Raw genomic sequence first — 23,622 nt, forward strand, 5'->3', positions numbered from 1 at the left:
TATTCAGTAATATAAACATTTATATAATTATTTATACAGGGTGTCCAAAATTTTTTTATTAAATTAAATTATTTGACAAAAAAAGAAGTAGAAGGACACCTGTATAAATAATTTTGTAAATTTTTACATTACTGAATAGAGAAATGAAGAACATTTCAAATGAGCTACCACACGACCCCTATTCTCATTTCAAAAAATCATCGATTACGTCATCACGCCCAGACGAATGACGTCACTAGTATACCATATATGCCACAATATCATAACTTAAAAACAAAAATCGACTTATTCCGGGATTTTTCCTTAAAGTCGCCGGTTTACGAAATAACGAATTTATTCCTTTCATTTGCACCATACAGTCGGTGGAAAATAGTGTCGCGCACGCTTGATTAGCAATTAAAAAACAAAGGAATATTGAAAATTGTATTGCAAAAAGCTCTTCGAGATTTCATCAATCGATGTTTAAATAATATCTACCTACCTTGGCAACATTCAAATTTTTAGTTTTTCACATAGTTTTTGAAGGTCAAAAATGGCCGATTTCGCACTTTTTCAATTTTTAATCGCTTATATGTTAAAAACTATCATTTTTAGAGAACAGTCATTAAAGACCTTTTCTGTTTGGAATGATCCAAAAAACCTAAAAAAACTTTTTTCCATGCAAAAAAAAAATAAATTTAGGAAAAAAAAAAAAAAAAACGTTTAAAAAATGTTTGACCACCTTTTGGTCCTGGCAACATGCAAATTTGTTAAAAGGATTCCTTTTTGAGTAAGATTGGGTAAAAAATCCGAATTAGAATATTTTTCCTAGCGGATGCGCAGTGGCTTTCTGGACTAAAACCTGACCACCCAATAAGGCCTGTAGTTTCTTTTTATACGAAGAGTATATTTGAGACTGGCCTATTGATATGCCTGTGAAAGTTGTGTGCTCTGTCTTTGACTTCTATTTTTGTGGGTATAGTGTACGTGGAAAATTCTGTGTTTTTGCTTTCCGTAAGTTTTGAACTTTCTATACACACTATTGTAAACAGAATTTGTGGATTTTGTCTCAAAACTGCATGTCTGGCTTTCATATCTTCATTGGCTTTGATCAAGTTGTTTTATCTTATCGAGTAGTGTCCAGCAAAAAATAATAACAAATTTGATGTTAGGCCAGGATCTTAAAACAGTTTATTCCTAATTTATGTCCTGCATATAAGCAAGTCTGATCAGAATGTCGGATTGTGCCAAGTGTAAAACGTATAAAAAAGACGCTCATTTAATTGGCTGTGAAGGACCCTGTGGTCGCTGGTTTCATGGACCTTGTGCTAATTTATCGGACTCTGAATTCCGATTTCTCTCCAAGAAAGACAATGTCTTTTTCTTGTGTGATTTCTGCAATGGTAATTGTGAAGTAGTTGAGAAGTCTGTCGCTGCTGCTATGACGCAATTAAACAGTTTTCCAGATCTAATGGCAAAGAAGATCGATGTGATGTTTAAATCATTCAAAGACGAGATGCTAAAAATGTTAAAAGATCAAATTCCTGATCTCCCAAGACCTTCGTGCAGCTCGCCTGAATTGTCATTTGCGAAAGTAGTCCAGAAAGCTCCTACTGTGCTAATTACACCCAAAGATCCAAAACAATCTTCTTCTTCTACCAAATCCGAGTTAATCCGTAAAATTGATCCTATTAAAGAAAATATCCAGGTTACACAAGTAAAAGAAATCAACAAAGGCGGTATAGCGATCCGTTGTGGTAACGATTCGAAATTTCAAGATTTAATGAACTCTACAATGAACAATAAATATAATATTAAAGTAATTTCTCCTCTTAATCCTCGTATACGTATTGTCGGTATTTCTGAAAATTTAGATAAAGTTATCCTGTTAAGTATGCTTAAAGAGCAAAATCATAGCGTGCTATCAAGTGACTGCGTTTGAGATGTAATATCGGTCAGTCCCTTAAAGAAAAATCAAAATGTATTTCAAGCTATACTTCAAGTAGATCTGGCTACCTATCATCGTCTTTTAAATTATGAGCATGTTGTTGTGGGTTATGATTATTGTAGAGTATATGATGCTGTGGAGGTTAGGCGATGTTTCAAATGCTGCGGTTTTCATCACTTCGCAAATAATTGTCAAGCAAGTCAAGTAGTCTGTCCAAAATGTTCTTTAAGTCATCAAGTCTCTGAATGTAAGTCTACTGCTTTAAAATGTATAAACTGTGTTAATTATAACAAACGTGATGGTGTTCAGACGATTAATACTGACCATGCAACATGGGATAAATCCTCATGTCATGTATTCAAGCATACGCTGGACTCATTTAAGGCTAATATACTTGACATTAAATAGCAACCACAGAAACAATTTATTAAGCCCCAGGTGAAGAATAATGGAAGCCCAAAACTAAATATTGAAGTATATTACCAAAACTGTCGCAGTTTGCTAGGTCGGACTCAATTGGTTTACACTAACCACGGCTCCGTTCCTGGTACCCATAAAATTTTTGCGTTCACTGAAACTTGGTTAAATTCTAGTGTGTATGATTCGGAACTTTTTGATCCTGAACTGTTTACTGTGATTCGTTCAGATCGGGATTTTTTAGCCACTGGGACAACTAGAGGTGGAGGTGTACTATTAGCAGTTAATAAAGCATTAAATGTTATTCCTATTGATGTCTACTCTATATGTGCTACTATTGCTGAAGTCAAATTAATTGATGTAGTCATAAGCAAAGTTGTATCAAAGAAAATAGTTTTTTATCTCGTGTTAGTATATATACCTCCGCAAACACCTCTAGCTGAACTAGAATTATTCCTAGAGTGTTTAGAAACAGTTGAATGTCTTTTTAAACGAAACAGTATTAGTCTTGGGTGATTTTAATATACCGGAATATACTCAAGGCATTACTACCGGTAAATCAGTGGCCGTGCAGAATGTTGCAAATTTCTTTAATCTATCGCAATATAATCATGTAGTTAATCATAATGAACGAATCCTAGATTTGGTATTTTCTAATATATTTTGTAACGTATATCAGGCAATTGACTATGTTGTTCCCATGGATAACCATCATCCAGCGCTTTTCATTGATTTTAGTATTAAAAAAGAATTTAATGAAATCAAAATCGACAGTAAGCAGAATTTTAACTTTAAGAGAGCCAACTTTATAGAACTTTATAATGAACTCTATTTATCTGACTGGTCTTTTCTTTCCACTGATCTTGATATCAACAGCAACCTAAATGGCTTTTATCAGTATATTCACAGCATCTTCTCTAAACATATTCCTCTTAAAAAGAAGCAAACTAAACGTTATCCGATTTGGTTCAATGGTGATCTGATTAATCTTCTGAATACTAAAAATAGAGCTTGGAACGCGTACAAAAAATCTCGTAATATTCAAAATTACACTGAATTCAAGAGAATTCATTCAGAATTCAAATACTTTAATCAAATAATATACAAGCGTTATGTGTCTCAACTAGAACTCAATCTTAAACAAGATCCTCGTAGCTTTTGGTCGTTCATAAACTCCAAGAAAACAAATTGTTCTATTCCTGAAACTATGCCGTATAATAATATAAAGCTAGAGACTTCACAGGATATTGCCTCATCATTTGCCGATTTCTTCTCAAAGTCATACACCGATATTTCTCCTCCCGACCATATCACTCCCAAATTAAATACATATATTGCCGAACAATTGCACATTCCCGCTTATACAAAATCTGAAATTGAACAGGCCATAAGGAAGATTAAGCCGAACATGACGATGGGACCAGATAATATTCCTGCATTTCTCATAAAAGATTGTGCCCACGTATTTTCAACTCCTCTGTGTACTTTATTTAACTGCATATTATCCAGTTCGGTCTTTCCCACACAATGGAAAGTTTCTAAAATTGTCCCTGTGTTTAAGAAAGAAAATCGAACTTCTATCCAAAACTATAGGCCTATTGCCATCATATCCAACTTTAGTAAAATTTTCGAGATATGTATAAATAAACACCTTTACACCCATATTTCACCATTCATAGTTCCCCAACAGCACGGATTTATCAGTGGTAAATCTACTTTAACAAATCTTGTTAATATCACTCAATTCCTGTGTGAAGCATTAGACAGAAATGCTCAAGTCGACGTCATATACACTGACTTTTCCAAAGCTTTTGACCGCTTAAGTCATAAAATTCTACTGAATAAGCTCAGTTCTATTTCAATCACACCTACGCTGTTACAATTATTTAACTCTTATTTTGCAGATCGATGGCAATATACACAAATTAGAGGTTTTGAATCAACCCCTTTTCCTCAGTTATCCGGAGTACCTCAAGGTTCAATTGTAGGACCGCTATTGTTTGTGATATTCGTTAATGATATTGTTGATGACCTAGATGTTCATTCACTAATTTATGCGGACGATTTAAAATTATTTTTTGAAATTAAGTCACCCTCCGATTGCATTAGACTTCAAGAAAATTTAAATAAAATCAGTATATTATGGTGTGACACTAATTGTTTGCAGCTAAATGCGTCTAAATGTAATGTTATGTCTTTTTCTAGAAGCCCTTCTCCAACACACTATGATTATCATATACATAATACTTCCATTTGTCGCCCCTGCTCTGTTAAGGACCTGGGGGTCATATTTGACTGCAGACTATCATTTGTTCCACACATCACTAATATCGCTGCGGGTGCATTTAGTACTCTAGGTTTCATTTTACAAAATGCTAAAGAACTTACCGATATTGACACTTGCAAACTTTTATATTCATCTCTTGTTCTCCCCAAACTCGATTATGCATCGATAGTTTGGTCTCCAATTTATCAAAATCACACAACTGTTTTGGAATCAGTACAGAGGCGGTTTTTAAAAAGTATGCACTTTAAATCCACTGGCATTTATCCTGCTAGGGGATTGTCTGAAGAGCTACTTCTCGATTAATTTAAGATGCAAAGTCTCCAGCGTCGTAGAATAACTCAATCTTTATGCTTTTTATTTAAAATTATTAACAATCAAGTAAATACTCCTGAGTTATTGCAACTTCTTAATCTCCACGTACCACGTGTTGCTTCTCGTACTTCACAAACGTTTTATGTTAACAGAGCCAGATCAAATATTTTGGTGCAGTCACCTCTAGTACAAATGCAAGCTCACTACAATGCGAACTCTGATCTCTTTGACATCTTCAATTCTAATTTACGCATCATTAAGAATACTGCTTCAGCTGTAAGCTTTTGAATGATAAATCCGTAACCATAATATTTCATATATTCAATACAATATACAGTACTGGTATAATACCGCAAGAATGGTTGCTGTCTACGTTTGTCACCATACCGAAGAAAACTAAGGCAATGCAATGTTCAGATCATCGAACAATCTCCTTGATGAGTCACCTGCTTAAAATATTTCTTAGAGTCATTCACAACCGAATCTATCAAAAACTAGACATCGATATTAACGATACACAGATGGGATTCAGAAAAGGATTAGGTACAAGGGATGCTCTCTTTGCCTTGAACGTTCTAACACAGAGATGCCTAGATGTTAACCAAGAGGTACACGCCTGCTTTGTAGACTTTGAAAAGGCCTTTGACAAAGTACGCCACAGTAAACTCAAAGAAATCCTGGAGAGTAAGAACATTGACACCAGAGACATACAAATAATATTAAATCTGTACTGGAATCAGCGAGCTAATATAAAAATAGAAGAACAAACATCGGACGAAATAGAAATACGTAGAGGAGTACGACAGGGTTGTATATTGTCACCGCTCTTATTTAATATCTACAGCGAACAAATATGCCAAGAAGATCTCTCATATGCAAACGAAGGGATAATAGTCAATGGAGAAGTTATCAATAACATTCGATATGCTGACGATACTGTGATAATGGCAAGAACAGCGGAAGATCTACAACATTTAGTTGAAACTATGAATAAGATATGTAATAACTACGGCATAAGGATGAACGTCAAAAAAACCAAATATATGACCTTCAGTAAGAATCCAATAAATGACACTAGTATCACAATAAACGGTACCCAACTTGAAAAAGTAAACGAACACAAATACTTGGGAACCCTTATCAATGAAACAGGTGACCAAAATCACGAGATAAAAAGACGTATTGAAATTGCCAGGTCTACTTTTATAAAAATGAAAAAATTATTTTGTAATCGTGATATTAGTATTCATCTACGAACTAGAATGTTAAAATGCTATGTATTCAGTACTTTGCTCTACGGTGTGGAGTCATGGACTCTTAAACAGAGGAATATTAAAAATCTTGAAAGCTTTGAGATGTGGTGCTACCGCCGTATACTACGAATAAGTTGGGTGGATAAAATTACAAATGAAGAAGTAATACGCAGAATAAATAACGAGCCAGAAGTTCTACGGAGTATGAAAAAGAGAAAACTTGAATACTTAGGCCACCTGATGAGAGGACAAAAGTACACATTCCTACAAAATATAATGCAAGGAAAAATCCAAGGACGAAGAAATCCAGGCCGTAGAAGAATGTCCTGGATGAGAAATTTGAGAGAGTGGTTTGGCTGTACCACTAACGAATTGTTCAAAACAGCAGTAAATAAAATTAGAATCGCCCTAATGATATCCAATCTCCGATAGGAGAGGCACTCAAAGAAGAAGAAGAATACTGCTAACGATATTAGGTTGCAACCAGTCACTTTTTAACATCTTGCTGTTATATTATATATTTATTCTGTATTTTTGTATTTAATTGTTTTACATACTATGTATTTTCTGTTTTTCTTTAATTACTTTATAAGTTTTTGTTCGTCGTTGTTCGTATGTGAGTGTGTTTTTCTCATTTTGAGTTTTTTCACACACTTACATATAAACGGCGTTTATGTAGTCTATGTATTTTATACTGTTTTGTTGTTATGTTTATGATCTGTAAACGGTAAATTTACTAATACGCTTAATACACTAACCCAGATTGTAATTGGTCCAGTACTGTTATTTGGGTACTAAATAAATAAATAAAAAAAAATAAATAAATAAATACAGCTCCGTCATATAAACTTTCAAAAAAACTGAGAGATATTATTACAGAATACACTAAATTTTCACCTAAATTCACCGTAAAAAATACACTAGAACTAATTAATAAAATACAACATTTTCAATTACCCAACAACTCCAGACTAATTTCATTTGACCTAAAAAATCTTTTTCCTAGTGTTCCTCCTACAGAAACTTTTGTTTTAGTTAAAAATCTTTTAGACCGTAATAGTACAAATCCGATCATTGCATCTGAAATTTTACACCTTCTTGAAATTTGCATAAATCAAGACTATTTTGAATTCAATAATCAAATATACACAAACAACAGTGCAGGACTTATTATGGGTAATCCTCTAAGCCCACTGCTATCAGATATATTTATGAACCAACTTGAAACAACAATTTCTAAACATCCCGTATTTAAACAGTTCTTATATTGGTGGAGATACGTGGATGATATACTAGTATGCTTTACAGGAACTAACAGACAACTTGACCAATTTCTATCATACATTAATTCACTTCATAGTAATATTGAGTTTACAATAAAAACAGAACAGAATAATTCCATAAACTTTCTAGATGTAACGATTACCAGACTACACAACAAACATGAGTTCTCCGTATATTATAAACCTACCCATACTGACACAACCATACACAATTCATCATCCCATCCTACACAACACAAATTAGCAGCCTACCATAGCATGATACATAGACTGACAGAAATTCCCATGACAAAAAATAACTTCGAGATAGAACTAAATATCATTAAACAAATAGCAGTAAACAACGGCTATAACGAACAAACTGTTAACAAAATTTTAAACCAAGAACTCCATAAGAAAGCCCTGAAATTAGTGTATCCACCACCACAGACAGAACCCAGTACCTTCTGCTCTCTCACATATACTGGCAAGAAAACAACAAAAATAGCCAGATACATAAAAAAGAAAGGAATAACACCAGCCTTCAGAACTATCAACAACTTAAGTAAATATATTAAGAACAATAAAAGCCGAAAGAGCAAGCAACTACAGAGTGGTGTGTACAAACTAACTTGTGGTGACTGTCCGAAAACTTACATCGGTGAAACTGGCAGAACTTTTGACAAACGGATAGCAGAACACAAAAGGGCTTTCAACAATAGAAAAACAGACACTTCTACACACGCACTTCACCTTCTAGATCATAATCATTCTTTCAATGAAGAGTTGCAAATTCTGCATATCCAAAATAAAGGCCTTAAGCTATCTTTTTTAGAATCTATGGAAATGAATAAATTGAAAAATACAGATGTAATTCTGAATGACCAACTCGAGACAAACAGCTCCCCACTCCTCAACCTCTTCAGTTAAAGACCTAAAAAGGCAAACACATTTTAAACTATATCACTTGAGACTGGCACTCTGCCGAAACAGCTGTAGTCACTTAGTTGTAATAAATTTTGTGGAAGTATAGAAAACAAACGTTTTCATTATTTTATTGTTAGATAAAATGAACTTCCATCAAGTAATGGTCGAATCCATCAATTAATTACTTATTAAATTTCTTAAGGTAGATTACGCAATTTGCAATTTTTTTTTTAATTTTGAAATAGATTGTTACTGATTTATATTTCACTTTATTATGTTTTATTTATATTGACGATTTGTATAATTTTAGTAAATTGTATTTGTTATTGTTTTTTTTTATAATGCTTGTAAGCTTTGTCTATAAAATTGTTAAATTTTTCATGACAAGAAAGCATATTTCTATTCTATTCTATTCCGCTTATGTGGTCATTCCATTCTGTTCTTCTGTTATTTACCCAGTTACTATTGTTGTCCACCTTGCATCTACATCGAATATCTGTATTTCTAGCTCTGTCCCATACCATCGACTTTTCGAAGAGTTTTCGTCTCCGCTGTTTCGATCAATATTTTTGTCCTGTCTATGTCGGGTCGTTTTTCGGCCGCGTATATCATGATTGGTCTGATGTTTTGTAAATTCTGCCTTTCATCTCTTTTCCGATATTTCTATTTCTACATATTGTGTCGTTTAGGCAACCTGCGGCTCTGTTTGTTCTATTCACTTGATCTTCCATTTCTGTTCTATTCTGTTCAGTTGTTCCATCAATTGTTCTCTTATCTGACCCTCCAGCTCCAATTTACCTTTTATCATCCACAATTTACCACCAAATCCAATAAGATGTATTCCATTTTTAATGCACTTTAATATGGCGTAGAAAATATCATCTCATAAATTGATCCCTTAGTTACAACCCCTAGCATTAAATTTTTTAATAGCACCCTGTAAATTTTTTATAATTTGGGATGTGGTCTTCCATCGTCATGAACAGATTTTTCAAAAAAAATGGGTTCGTAAGGAATCAACAAAATATAAGTTAATTTCTTATTTTTGTTAAATTAATGAAGGAAGCCTTAAAGCACCCTGTAATTTTTTTATAATTTGGGATGTGGTCTTCCATCGTCATGAACAGATTTTTCAAAAAAATGGGTTCGTAAGGAATCAATAAAATATAAGTTTATTTCTTATTTTTGTTAAATTAATGAAGAAAGCCTTAAAGCTTAAAGGAACATTAAATATATTATGTAATAAAAATTACATGAAAAAAATTTAACAAAATACGAATTAACTATATTACATTGTAATTATTAATATTGTAGTCCACCTATTTCAATACACATTTAGTCCTGTCGCTAGGGGGGTACAACGGCCTCCTTTATTCAGATGGACTTACCCAAGTTTTTTTATGTATTTTGATCCGTAGAACACGAATTTTTTAGGTAACAGTTGATCTGGATGTCGGTAAGATTGTTATAGACAAAGGACCTGAGGAATTACATAACAGCGATTTTGTTGCAAAACAAAACATTTTTTTGTATTTTTTGGGCGATTCTAAGCAAAATATGTTCTTACATGTTTTTTTTATTGGATGCATAGTTTTCGAAATAAACGCGGTTCAACTTTCAAAAAATCGAAAAAATGCAATTTTTGAACCCGAAAAACTTTTGATTAAAAAACAAACAAGCAATTCTGCTTGCAGCATTTGAGTCGTCTAGTTTCAAAACCCGACAAATCCTTCTTCTTCTTCAAGTGCCGTCTCCTAATCGGAGGTTGGATATCATCATCACTATCTTCACTCTATCCACCGCTGCTCTAAAGAGTTCCATAGAACTGCATCTAAACCAGTCCCTTAAATTCTTTAACCATGACACTCTCCTTCTTCCAATACTCCTTCCGCCTCTTATCTTTCTCTGTATTATGTTTTAGCATTTCGTATCGCGGTCCCCTCATTTCGTGTCCCAGATATTGTAACTTTCTTATTTTTATTGTGTTTATTATTTCGCATTCTTTACCCATTTCTCGCAATACTTCCGTGTTCGTTTTCCTCTGTGTCCATGCTATTCTAAGCATCCTTCAGTAACACCACATTTCAAATGACTGTAGCTTATTTATGTGTTCTTGCTTTAATGTCCAGCTTTCAAGTCCGTATTGTAGTATCGAGAACACGTAGCATCTCAAAGCTCTTATCTCAGTTCTAAGCTAAGGTCTTTGTTGCAGAGAACTGTTTTCATTTTTACAAACGCATTTCTTGCTATTTTTATCCTGGTCCTTATTTCTGTTGTTTGATCATTTTTCTTTGAAATACAGGTTCTTAGGTATTTGTATTTATCGACAAATCCACTGAGGTCAAATGTTGGGAAATTAAAAAAAATGTTTTGGTATGAAAGTTAAGCTTATGGCTATTCATTGGATTTGCTGGATTTTGAAACCAACCCAATATTTCAAATGCAAATTAGGATTAGATTTGGAGGGTTTTGCATCCGAAATTCAGTATAAACTTGTAGAGGGCAAGGTTACAAATCTGTTGACATGAATAACTCAATATTCATAAAAAGCGGATTTGTCGGGTTTTGAAACTAGACGACTCATTTGAAAGTTTAAGTGAAATTATACTGGTTTTAGTTATTTGCATTGCTAAAAATTATTGTTAAACAAAGCTATAAACACATAGTGTTTGAGTGACGTTTTCAATGATCCTCCATTTAAAATCGAACGGGTAGGTAGAGTAGGTTCAACAAGTAGGTAACATGCGTTAAAACGCATGTATTGTCCTCGGGAAACAATATTTGTTTATAGCTTTGTGTAACAATAAAAAAATAAATTTTTAGTAATGCAGATAATCAAAATCGATATAATTTCACTTGAATTTTCAAATACGGTAAGCAGAATTGCTATTTTCTTTTTTAGTCAAAAGTTATTCGGGTTCAAAAATAACCTAAAAAAATACAAAAAATGTATTGTTTTGCGAGAAATCGCTGTTATGTAATTCCTCAAGTGTAGAACAATCTTATCGATATCCGGATCAACTGTTACCCAAAAAATTCGTGTTCTACGGGTCAAAATACATAAAAAACTTGGCTAAGTCCATCTGAATAAAGGAGGCCGTTGTGCCCCCCCCCCCCGTTGTGAAAAACCGAAAAATGACAAATCGAGCACGATTTACCTACATACCAAAAATCTTCTGACACGATTCGAAATGTGCGTTGCAGCAGGTGGACACCATTCGAACATCTAATCTAGTAATACATTCGAATACCTAATGTGATAATATTAATTAGTTAATTATTATTTTATTTTATTTTATTTATTTTTTATGTAATTTTTATTAGGAGCAAACAGTAGCTATCAACAGGTAGCAACAAACCCGTTCCAAGATTGCGGCTCTAAATTTGAATATTTTGTCGAGATATTTGGCACACAAATTCGTAATATATAAAGAATGGCGGTACAGAGCCCAATTTGAGAAATATGTTAGTATGTGGAAATTACTCTATAACTAAATAAAATATTAAAAAAAGGAGCCTGTACCGCCATTAAGAAAGACAAAAAAATACACTTTCTTCAAATAAACTTTTTTATCCCGTGCCTAGATTTTGTGTCACATTGGAACTACTAAAAATCGATTTTTTTATAACAAGAAATCGAACGTCACTGACTTGGCAACATTTCGCGCCTATGTGTATAAAAATTATTGTTTTTGATAGTATAAACGTCACTGTTAGTGTCGAATTACCGACGCACTGTTGCCTTACTTTTGAAAGTTCGCAGAGCTTTCGCAATCTTGGACCGCGTTTGTTGCTACCTGTTGATCGCTAATGTGTGCTCTTAAGTACAATTATTTTTATGGTTCCTTTAAGCTTCAAGGCTTTCCTGACTAATTTAACAAAAATTAAAAATAAACTGATATTTTCTTGATTATTTATGGTAGGGGAGCCCAAGCGGGGATTTTTGCAGTTACTCGAGCGCGTCAGATTATCATATGGAGAGAAACCTGGTACCCTACAGATGTACTTCTACCATATATTGGCTTTTAACACAGGGAAGTTCGTTAAGGGGGACCCGAAAAAAAATCTATCCTTAAAAATACTCGAAATTGTCAGATTAAGATAAGGTAAGTTAGGTACATGCAAGAGAGTTTATATTTCAGAAATCTGACGATTTGAGCAGGGCAAGGAAATGGGCGAGTCAAAAAGTTTCCCAAAAAAGGGAATATTCCGCGAAATGAACGTTAGATCGAAAAACTAAAAAATATGTCTTCAATATTTTTCAAAAATCTATAAAGTGGTACTAAACATGACCCCACGGAAAGGGGTGGGGAATAAATTAAAAATCTTAAATACAAACTCCGCGATATTTCGCAAAACGAACATCAGATCGAAAAACTGAAAAATACACTTTTAAAATATTTTTTAAAAATCTATCGAATGGTACCAAACACGACACCCCACGTAGGTGGGGTGGGGGGTTACTTTAAAATTTTAAATGGGATCCCAAATTTTTATTGCACATTTGGATTCTTAACCTAAAAATTAGCAACTTTTATTCGAGACATTTTTTTGAATTATAGATTGATGGTGCTATAATCGGAAAAAACGATTGTTGGAAATGGAAAATTTAATTAAAAGTGGGGAGACCCCACTAAAATGGAAAATTTTACTTTTTGGTTTTAGGATGTAATAATCATAACCCAATAGGTCCCCATAACGCTAGAGTGACTGCAAATTTAGCATACTTTGCTCCCCTACCATTACGAACACATTTTATTTTTAAAAACTTTGTTAACCTTTCAGAGTTAACGTGCGCACTGTGAATCCGCTTGTCGAATTATTGGTCGATTTTTGACGATTCATTACGGTCTCGGTCGTGGGATGCTCGATAGCTTCAAGCAAGGGGACACTTTATTTAGGGGGGATGTGAGAGTTGTCTAGTGCATTTAGTTCTGATGTTATATTGACTTGCGGAGTGTGAGTCCGCACGTTATACAAGTTGTAACAAATCTTCAGGTAAGATATAATTATATTTTATTTCTAAGGTAAATAAGACGATTTATGTGATTTATAATTATGAGTGATATACTGTACATTATAATATGAATGATATTATAAACTTATTTTTTACAGATTTTTTGAATACGAGTTTTGAAAAGCAACAAGCATATTTTGTAAAGCTTCATGCGGAATTTCTCTGTGGTTCTGAGCCAGAAGTTGAACATTATCCATGACGATGCTAGTTTGGAAGGAGATTTCGAAGATATACAGGACCACGTCGAAGACATGGAAAAAAAATTAAGGAGCCAATATCCGAAGTCTTGGAAGTTTCACAAAGAGTGTCACATTTCATTACATGTATATCTACTATACAGCTCAAACATTGGTTTTTTATTAAGTCTGTGTTTAGTTTTTTAGAAATAGTTTATTTGTATTTGTATAATTTGGGTGTTTTATAGTACCCAAAATGTGTAAAAGATATATCTGTTAATTTTTATTTTCAAAGCACGAGTTTATATACACAAAATACTAAATTTTTGTGCAAATAGTTTTTTTTTGTTTATTTTAAATATATGACCGTTCTCAGACCGTTTTTCCGAAAATATTTGTTTTTTTTTTGGACCTTTTCTGGATTTGCGGACTGTGAGTCCGACGTTACCATTTATGTGCCATCATGCCAGGTTATCTCTGAAAGATTAAATAGACGGTGGAAAACCACATACAAAATCATAAAAAAATATAAAGGGTACTATTGAAAAAATTTGAGGTTGCAACTAAGGGACAAATATTTAGTTGATGATTTTTCTACGCCATATTAAAGTGTATTAGAAATAGAATAGATCAGTTTTGTCCCTTTTGAAAATCTCTATTCGTTTGAGAGGTATAGCGTGGATAAGTTAGTCTGGGACACCCTGTATGTCATGTGTTGTGTTAACAAAAATAAAAAACTGCTACACCCGCTAAAAATGAGTACCTCACCAAATATTCCAGTTTATATGGTTATCCAAAAGAGTTGATATTGATATTACGTGCCGCAAAAATGTATTTTTATTTTAATGGAAAGTAAAATTCTAGTTTTAATTTGAAATAATTATCTCATAATATTAGTCCAGAGAAATAAGGATTTTTTTGGGACACTCAAAGATATAGGTAGCTGACTACTTTTTTAGTTCTTGAAAACCTACCTGTTTCGTGCCTAGAGTTCGCGTGCGTTTTTTAATTATTAACAATTTGGTGCAAAAATCGCGATTTTTTCGATTTTTTGCACTCCAATCAAAAGCTAAGTAGTTGACATAAAATTACAAAATTTAATTTTTAGAACATTGAAAAACCTTTAAAATGCCGATTTTTGAAAGTTGTTAATTTGTTGCTACGCAAACTGTAAAAAAGTGAAAATTATTATTCGTTAATAACTTTTACTAAAACTACCTTAGAACTTTAGTGTTTCACCCAACGTTGGGTACTTGGGTATTTAACAAACCCTAAAAATTTGAGAATGATCCATTAATTAGTTTAAGAGTTATTCTATTTGTTTTTTCCAGAGACCTTTATTTTGCAATAACATAAGACAAAAAATAATGAAGGTATGGCATTTCTGAGTATGCGAAATGAAAGTAGAAGAGTGATAGTTTCAAAATGTATTAAAAAAAGATAAAAAATTAATTAATATAGTCAAAAATCCTAATGCCAAATTTTTGAAATTTTGTAGTTTATAAATATTTAGAATAACTTTAAAAATGTTGTCCGTAGAAACAATCTTTTTATATATTCGATAAGCTACTATTTTAACACGAATTTTCAAATAAAAAAGTTAGCCTGGGGTCATTTGGCACAAAGTTAGCCATGTGTTTTCTCTTAATTCACAGCTAATTTGTTTATATTAATTAAGGAATCTCATTAATGCCATTTTAAAGAATGGGATTTTTATTTTTTCCTAAAAATTTTCAAAAACATTGTGCCTTCACAGCATTCTCCACGATTTTTCAAATATGTAGTTAAAACGATTACTAGGGGGAATTTACAAATCCACCGAGTTAAATACCGAAAAAGCAATTTCAAACTAACACAATTTTCTGTATCTCCGGATCAACTGAATGGATTTTGATCTTTCTTTTTTTAATTTGTATATAATTTCTACGTACATTACAAATATGCAATTTGTTTATAAATGTATTAAAATTAATAAACAGTCTAATTTGTTTAAATACTTCTTGAAAAGGTATTTTTTTAGAAAATCAATTTTTTTAATCATAGTATCAATAATGATCACAGAAAAAGTTAAAGTACACTTTAATAAATAAATTATTTTTACTTACTTACTTACTTAAGCCGTCCTCTTGTACCTTACGGTGTCGAGGTTATAAATTATTTTTATAAGATAATTATTTATTGAAGACAATATTTATTAAAAGACTAAGTTTTCAATCCATTGACATATAAACAACATAATGTTATTCTACACTCTACACCCCACTAGACTGAAAACAAAGGGAACCTTCTCTGGTTACACCTCCGAGGCTTCTACAATTTGCAAGCCATAACGGATTGAGACTAAGGAAGATGAGGGAATTTTACAATTTATAATTCACGTCCCATCTGCTCAGCGCGGTAAAGTTCAAACTAGAATCGTTCGCTTCGTACTCCAATCAGAGTAAACATGTAAATCAAAAATGAATAACAACCATTTTCAATTTCGTTGCAAAACGAAAATACAGCCGCATCATATGCTAGTCCAATCAGAGAGTGCAGCAAGCACCTCTACCGGTTTCGAAACTTATTAGTCTCTCATCGGGAGGCATACGTATTTTCGTTTTGCAACGAAATTGAAAATGGTTGTTATTCATTTTTATTTATTAAAGTATACCTTAACTTTTTCTATGATTAATATTGAAAGTATGATTAAAATCATGGATTTTTGGGAAAAAGTTATTTCTTCAAAAATTGTTTAAACAAATTAATAATAATAAATGTTTATTAATTAATAAATGTCTAGACAAATTGCATATTATTTGTAATGTACATAAAAATTATATACAAATTAAAAAAGAACGATCAAAATATATTCAGTAGATCCCGAGATATAGAAAATTATAGTAGTTTTAAGTTGCCTTGTTTAGTTTTTGAACTCTTGCATTTGTCGGTTCCTAGTTCCCCCTTCACTTACCATGACTAGTCGCCAATTGAACTACATTTTTAAAAATTCGTGTAAAATACCAGCTTTTTTAATATGTAAAAGGATTTTTCCACGGACAATATTTTTAAAGTTATTCTAAATGTTTATAAACTACAAAATTTCAAAAAATTTGGCATTAGGATTTTTGACTATATTATATAATTTTTTATCTTTTTTTAGTACATCTTTGATAGCACCACTCTTCTACTTTAATTTATATTATTGCAAAATAAAGGTCTCTGGGAAAACAAATATAGAATAATTCTTAAACTAATTAATGGATCTATCTCAAATTTTAAGGGGTTTATTAAGTACCCCAATACCCAACTTTGGGTGAAATACTAAAGTTCTAAGGTAGTTTTAGTAAAAGTTATTAACAAATAACGATTTTCACTTATTTTTCAGCTTGCGTAGCAACAAATTAACTTTTTAACTTTCAAAAATCGGCATTTAGAAGGTTTTTTTTAAGGTTCTAAAAAATTTAATTTTGTAATTTTATGTCAACTACTTAGCTTTTGAATGAGGTACAAAAAATCGAAAAAATCGCGATTTTTGCACTAAATTGTTAATAATTAAAAAACGGACGCGAATTCTAGGCAGGAAACAGGTTGGTTTTCTTCTTATAGGTCTACAATAACTAAAAAAGTAATCAGCTACCTGGATATTTGCGTGTCCCGAACATGGTCTATTTCTAGCTTATTTCCCTGGAGTATATTAGCTTGTAAGTAAAACACGCCACAAAAGAGCATCTAACTGCAAAATCCATCAAATATTTTGTGGCGTGTTTTACCTCCTTAACAAATATGTATTATGGAATAATCTTTCAAAATAAAACATAATTTTGCTTTCCTTGAAAATGATAATCCACAAATAATTTTTGCGCCACGTAATATTCATATCAGCTCTTTTGTAATTGGGCCATTGTGTGCACCACTCATTTTTACCTGGTTTGGCGAGGTCTTGTATCACGAGTTTTTCAAGTTTATTTTATAAATAAACATCAACTTGATAGCAATGTTTATTGATTACACGTTACGCGTTCTAAACCACTAAACCATTATCGCCGAATTGGTATAGTATTTACGACGCTAAATTTGATCAGGCAAGACGAGTTCATATCTCAGCCACCCCAATATATTTTTTTAATAATTTTTTTCTGAGCATCGAATGTAGACTAAATTTTATTCTATTCGGCATAGATTAAAAAAAATATTGGGATGGCTGGGAAATGAACCCGGATTGCTACTGTAACCACTAGAATATTTTAATACTCTAATACTCTAATTGTTAACCGGCAATAATGGTTTAGTGGAAATACCCATATTAAGCTGCACCCCCCACCATCGCGAATAAAGTTCGGACTAGTCAAAAAATTTATTGATTTTTTTTGGTGAGTAATTTAGTGCTATTTATGTGCTAATTAGTTGCTCTAATCCGAATTTTGTTGCTCAAACCGTTGACAAGGAAATCGCGTTGAAAGTGGGGGTGCAGCTTAATGGCAAGCTGCACCCACCCACACCAAAAAAAGTTCAAACTTCTTGATTTTTTTGGTGAAAAATTGAGTGCTATTTATGTGCTAATTAGTTGCTCTAATCCGAATTTTGTTGCTCAAACCGTTGACCAGGAAATCGCGTTGAAAGTAGGGCGGAGCCATGTTGCGAAATCGCGTTGAAAGTGGGGGGGGGTCCAGCTTAATGACAAGCTGCACCCACCCATACCGAAAAAAGTTCAAACCTTTTTTTTTGGTGAAATATTTAGTGCTATTTATGTGCGAAGTAATTGCTCTAATCTCTTTTTTGGTGAAACATTAATGCTATTGCTCTAATCCGAATTTTTTTGCTCAAACCGTTGACCAGGAAATCGCGTTGAAAGTAGGGCGGAGCCAGCTTCTCATTAGACGCACAACGAAAGACTTGTATGTTCACTAAAACAATGAGCAATAAAATTAGATAGCGGTATAATTCGATGGTACGTGTTCCCTAAATTATTTAAGTATGAAAAATGGACCAGCAACTTATTTATTTAACATAGAACAGAGACACATAATATAGCGCGGAGCAAGGTCGGGTGGGATAAACTAATGCATTTGCAAGTTCTACGGTTAGCAACAAAATTGGATACCGATATATTTCGATAGTATGTATCATCATCATCATTATCATCATACAGCCCTTTTCCTTTACTACTGGACATAGGCCTCCCTCATTTTTGTCCATTGTGCTCTATTTTGAGCACTTTGCATCCAATTTCTTGACATTTTCTTGAGATCGTCAGTCCAACGAATAGGTGGTCTTCCTCTACTTCTTTTGTCTAATCTCGGCCTCCATTCAAGTAGTCTCTTCGTCCACCCCCATCACTGATTCGGGCGACGTGTCCGGCCCAGTTCCATTTCAGGGTGGCAATTCGGGAAATTACATCGGTAACTCCTGTTCTTCGTCTTAAGTCTTTATTTCTAACTCGGTCATGAAGTGATATACTCAGAATTGACCTTTCCATTTTCCTCTGGGCTATTTGCAGTATTTTAGAAGTTGTAGCTGTCAATGTCAAAGTTTCGGCACCATAAGTCATCACAGGTAACACACATTGGTCAAATGTTTTACGTTTTAAAGAAATTGGTACATATATCGCTTTTAAAGATGTCTTTAAGTTTTCCATAGGCTGCCCATGCTAGGTTTATTATTCTTCGTAGTTCGCATGTTTGGTTGTCTCTTGTGATCTTTATTTCGTGTCCAAAGTATATGTATTTTTCCACTAGCTCTACTACGTTGTCTCCAATATTGATATTTCCGCTAGGTACTAGGTTTGTGATGAATTTTGTTTGGAGATGTTTATTTCAAGACCTACACTGGCATACACTAACTGAAGTTCATGTAGCATTGTACATATCTCCTTGAGGTTGTCAGAGAATAAAACTATGTCGTCTGCGAATTTCAAATTTGTTAATCTTCTACCGTCAATATTCAGGCCTCGCTCTTCCCAATTAAGTTTTTTTCTTAGTTAAGTTTAGTTTAAGTTTTTTAAGTAGAGCAACTAATTAGCACATAAATAGCACTAAATTTCTCACCAAAAAAAAACAATAACTTTGAACTTTTTTTGGTGTGGGTGGGTGCAGCTTACCATTAAGCTGGACCCCCTCACTTTAAACGCGATTTCCTGGTCAACGGTTTGAGCAACAAAATTCGGAATAGAGCAACTAATTAGCACATAAATGGCACTAAATTTCTCACTACAAAAAATCAATAAGTTTGGACATTTTTCGGTGTGGGTGGGTGCAGCTTGCCACTAAGCTGCACCTCCACTTTTAACGCGATTTCCTGGTCAACGGTTTGAGCAACAAAAGTCGGAATAAATTAACTAATTACCAAATTTATTTTTAACCAAAAAAATCAATAAGTTTAAACTTTTTTCGGTGTGGGTGGGTGCAGCTTGCCATTAAGCTTTCAACGCGATTTCCTTGTCAACGGTTTGAGCAACAAAATTCGGATTAGAGCAACTAATAATTAGCACATACATAGCACTAAATTTTTTGCCTAGTACGAACTTTATTCGCGATGGTGGGGGGTGCAGCTTAATAGGGGTGATTATAATTGAGGAGCTCGGAGCAACAGTGGCCTAGCCCCAAAAACGAAGTTTTGAGTTAAATGCAATCTTTGTATTCGCATTTCCACTATGCTCATGGGATGGCGCTACAAATTATGTAGCCCCATTTAGCCAAATATAGAGGTAGGTTGTGCAGATCCTTGTTAATAGGAAGATTTAATGTTGCTGCTTTTATTGGTATATTAATCTAAAAATGCTAAAATTGTGGCTTAGGCCACTGTTGCTCTGAGTGCCTCAATTTTGGAACTCATAATCAGAATACAACACATAAAAATATTTTTTTAAAACCAGAGTTTTTTTCTATACTTGTAATTGGTTGAAATGTTAATTGCATATATAACATCAATTAAAGTACTTATAGACTAAATATGGCTAGAAATTAATAGAAATTACAGAACATCATGCTGTTTTTAGTAATTTTACAGCGTATAATAGACGTACAAACCATTTATCCAGAAGTAGCCGCTTTTTGGTTGGGACCTAAACTTTATTTCCTGGTTACAAAACCGGAATATATAGAAAAAGTATTAATGAATCAGTCAGCTTTGAATAAAGACCATCTCTATAAGTACCTGAGTAACGTTGTCGGAGAAGGTTTACTATCTGGTAGAGGTATGTAAATATTTTGGTATTGTAAGGTATGTTAAGGTTGAATGACATTTCGTAACGCAACAATTCGTAACCCTAAAAATGGTAACGGACAATTCGTAAAGCCGTCAATTGATTACGGCGGCACTTCGTAACATTGACAGTTCGTAACTATAACTATTCGTAACCGTAAAATTCGTAACGACCAACATGTAGTTTTTTAAATTTTAGCATTGCTCGATGTAGACAGTGACTGCATTTTGCATAGTTTTCTACACTAAAAGTAGTAGTACTTTTTTAGGACCTCTTTTTTATTTATTATATTTATTTATACTTACTTACTTAAGCCGTCCTCTTGTACCTTACGGTGTCGAGGTAAGTGGAGAAATCAGACGTCTCCATGCCTTTCGGTCAGTAGTTAGTGTCTCCGCTTCTCTCTACCCAATATTTTTTTTGCGAAAGCATTTTCATATTCACGTTTCATGTTCTTGCTGGTCTGCCTCTTCGTCGTTTATTGTCGGATGCAGCTCTCCATACCCTATTTACAGTTCTACCCTCACTAATTCTCGCCATATGTCCGAACCACGATAACTGTTTCGTTTCAAGTCTGTCTAAGCTCCTTCCAATACCGCACCTAACATATTTCACACATATTTTTGCTGATTTTTCTAAATAATATGAAGACTAACATTTTATCCTAAACTATCACTTTAGTAGTAATTAGGCAGTAAAACTATTGCTACAGGTAGATTATAAACATATTTTCAGAGGTTATGCATCACCTATATAGAATCACGCTCATTTTCTGTAGTTGATTTTTCATGAACAGATTAACGGATTCTGCAAATTTTTTTATTATTTTAGATTTTTCTTTGGCATTTATTAATGTCGGCCAAAGGTTTACTCATACTTTTTTTTGTTTTTATGTCAGGTGGAAGAAAAGAAATTTTTTTCTTATGATAAGTTTGGGAAGGACAAGGTACAAGTGTGAGTACCTATGCCTTGAAATCGTATTGCAGTTTTGCGTGTTGTGAATATTTCGTTTGAATGTCCCTGACATCTTTAGAAACAAAGAAAATAGACAGTTTTATTCATTAACATATGTGTTTTGACATGATGAAACAAAAATTTGAGACATCCTGTAGTCGACCAAGAGGCAGCGCTGAAAAATCTATTTAAATTTACTAAAGCTAGATTTTTCACAGTTGATTACTGTGAGTGTGTAGAGAAACATACTGCGGTCGGTCAAGCGAAACGTAGAACAGGGGTTACTGAGAGGGTATCAAAGTTGATTTCCTACGAAGGTAATTATTTCCATTTACTAAGGCTGAAAATCGGTACACACACTCTAAATTAAATATAAATAAAAGTTATTATAGTCGGTCAGCTGTATGACGGGACAGAGCCGGTCGGTCGGCCCCAATAGTCGATTGAGAAAATGAAGCATTTTGGCTCGCAATTTTTTCGTCCAGCATGGATTTACTTGAAATTTTCAAAGAAGATAGGGAATAGTCCAAGGATCATTTTCTATATCATGCCGCTATCATACGCTGAAACCTTGGGGGTCGTTGCCACCCCATCTCGGGGGTGGGAATTTTTTATTACATTTTAACCATGAAATTCGATGTAAAAAGTGATTCTAAGAAAGAAATGTTTTTTACATTTTCTTCGTAAAACTAATATTTTTCGAGTTATTGCCGCTTGAAAATAACAGTTTTTCGACGAAAAAATCGACTTTTTAGAGGGTTTTTGAGAATACCTCAAAAAATATTTAATAAAAAAAGCTGTAGATATCGAAATTGTATATTTTAGTAACACAAACCAAATAATTCTGTTTCTATAATATCTTTAAGACCAATTAAAAACTGAGATACGGCATGTTAGAGGTTAGCATTTTCGTCAAATGCACAATTTGAAATATTCAAAGCCAAATAATGGGAAAAATTTGCATTTTTCGAGGAAAACTTATATAATCTTTTTTCAAGTATACAATTAGACCTTTCAAAAAATAATAATAAAACGATTCTAGCATGAAAATTAAGAGACTTACAAAAAAAATGTCGGTACCTGCTTTTCTCTACGAAAAAATCAGTGAAAACAACCCCCTAACTACCTTCTTAATTCAAAATTGGTCTTCACCTTTCTGTAGTTCCTTTTATATTTATATTATAAATACACTTAAGGAGTTTGACCTATTTATAGTGACTGATTTTGGAAAAATTGGAGTTAAAAGAAAAATTGATTTTTTGCAATTTGGTATTTTTCACCTTTTACTTCAAAATATCTCCGAAAATACTGAAGATATGAAAAAAATTAAAAGGTACTAAATTGTAGCTTTTTTAACGACTAAAATTACTCTGTGCATGTATTTTCATTACTGTGAATAGTTAGCCAGATATAGCTGTTTAAAACCTCTTATTACCAACAAACACCCCCTTATTCGAGCCCTTTAAACCCGCCCCAATTAAAAACTAAAGCATCTTACGGAATTTAATTTACACAATCTTGCAGTTCTTTAAAAATCCTACAAAATCGTTTTTGAGGGGTCACATTACTGAGAGGGTTCAAAGTTGCTTTCCTACGAAGGTTATTAAATCCATTTACTAAGGCTGAAAATCAGTACACAATGAGATATAAAATTTTTTCAAAATTAATCATTTTAAATAGGTCAAACTCCTTGAGTGTATTTATAATATAAATATAAAAGGAACTACAGAAAGGTGAAGACCAATTTTGAATTAGGAAGGTAATTAGGGGGTTGTTTTCACTGATTTTTTCGTAGAGAAAAGCAGGTACCGATATTTTTTTTATTAGAAGTCGCTGAATTTTCATGCTAGAAACTTTTTATTATTATTTTTTGAAAGGTTTAGTTGTATACTTGAAAATGTTTTTTT

The 23,622-nt window shown here is 33.1% G+C and overlaps 1 protein-coding gene across 2 annotated transcripts in view; it reads left to right on the top strand.

The window, feature by feature from the left end:
• The window catches only part of LOC126882331 (cytochrome P450 4C1-like), a 214,924-nt gene that overhangs the window by 25,017 nt on the left and 166,285 nt on the right, over window positions 1-23,622 (top strand). Inside the window, exon 3 of one of the 2 annotated variants that reach the window (XM_050647206.1) lies at window positions 20,555-20,752. The exons of the other annotated variant lie outside the window; for it this stretch is intronic. Coding sequence (XP_050503163.1) covers window positions 20,555-20,752 — 198 coding nt within the window. The remainder of the gene's footprint in view (window positions 1-20,554; window positions 20,753-23,622) is intronic. 2 annotated transcript variants of the gene reach the window in all.

This window comes from Diabrotica virgifera, chromosome 3, assembly GCF_917563875.1.
Source record: "Diabrotica virgifera virgifera chromosome 3, PGI_DIABVI_V3a".
Taxonomy (NCBI): domain Eukaryota; kingdom Metazoa; phylum Arthropoda; class Insecta; order Coleoptera; family Chrysomelidae; genus Diabrotica; species Diabrotica virgifera.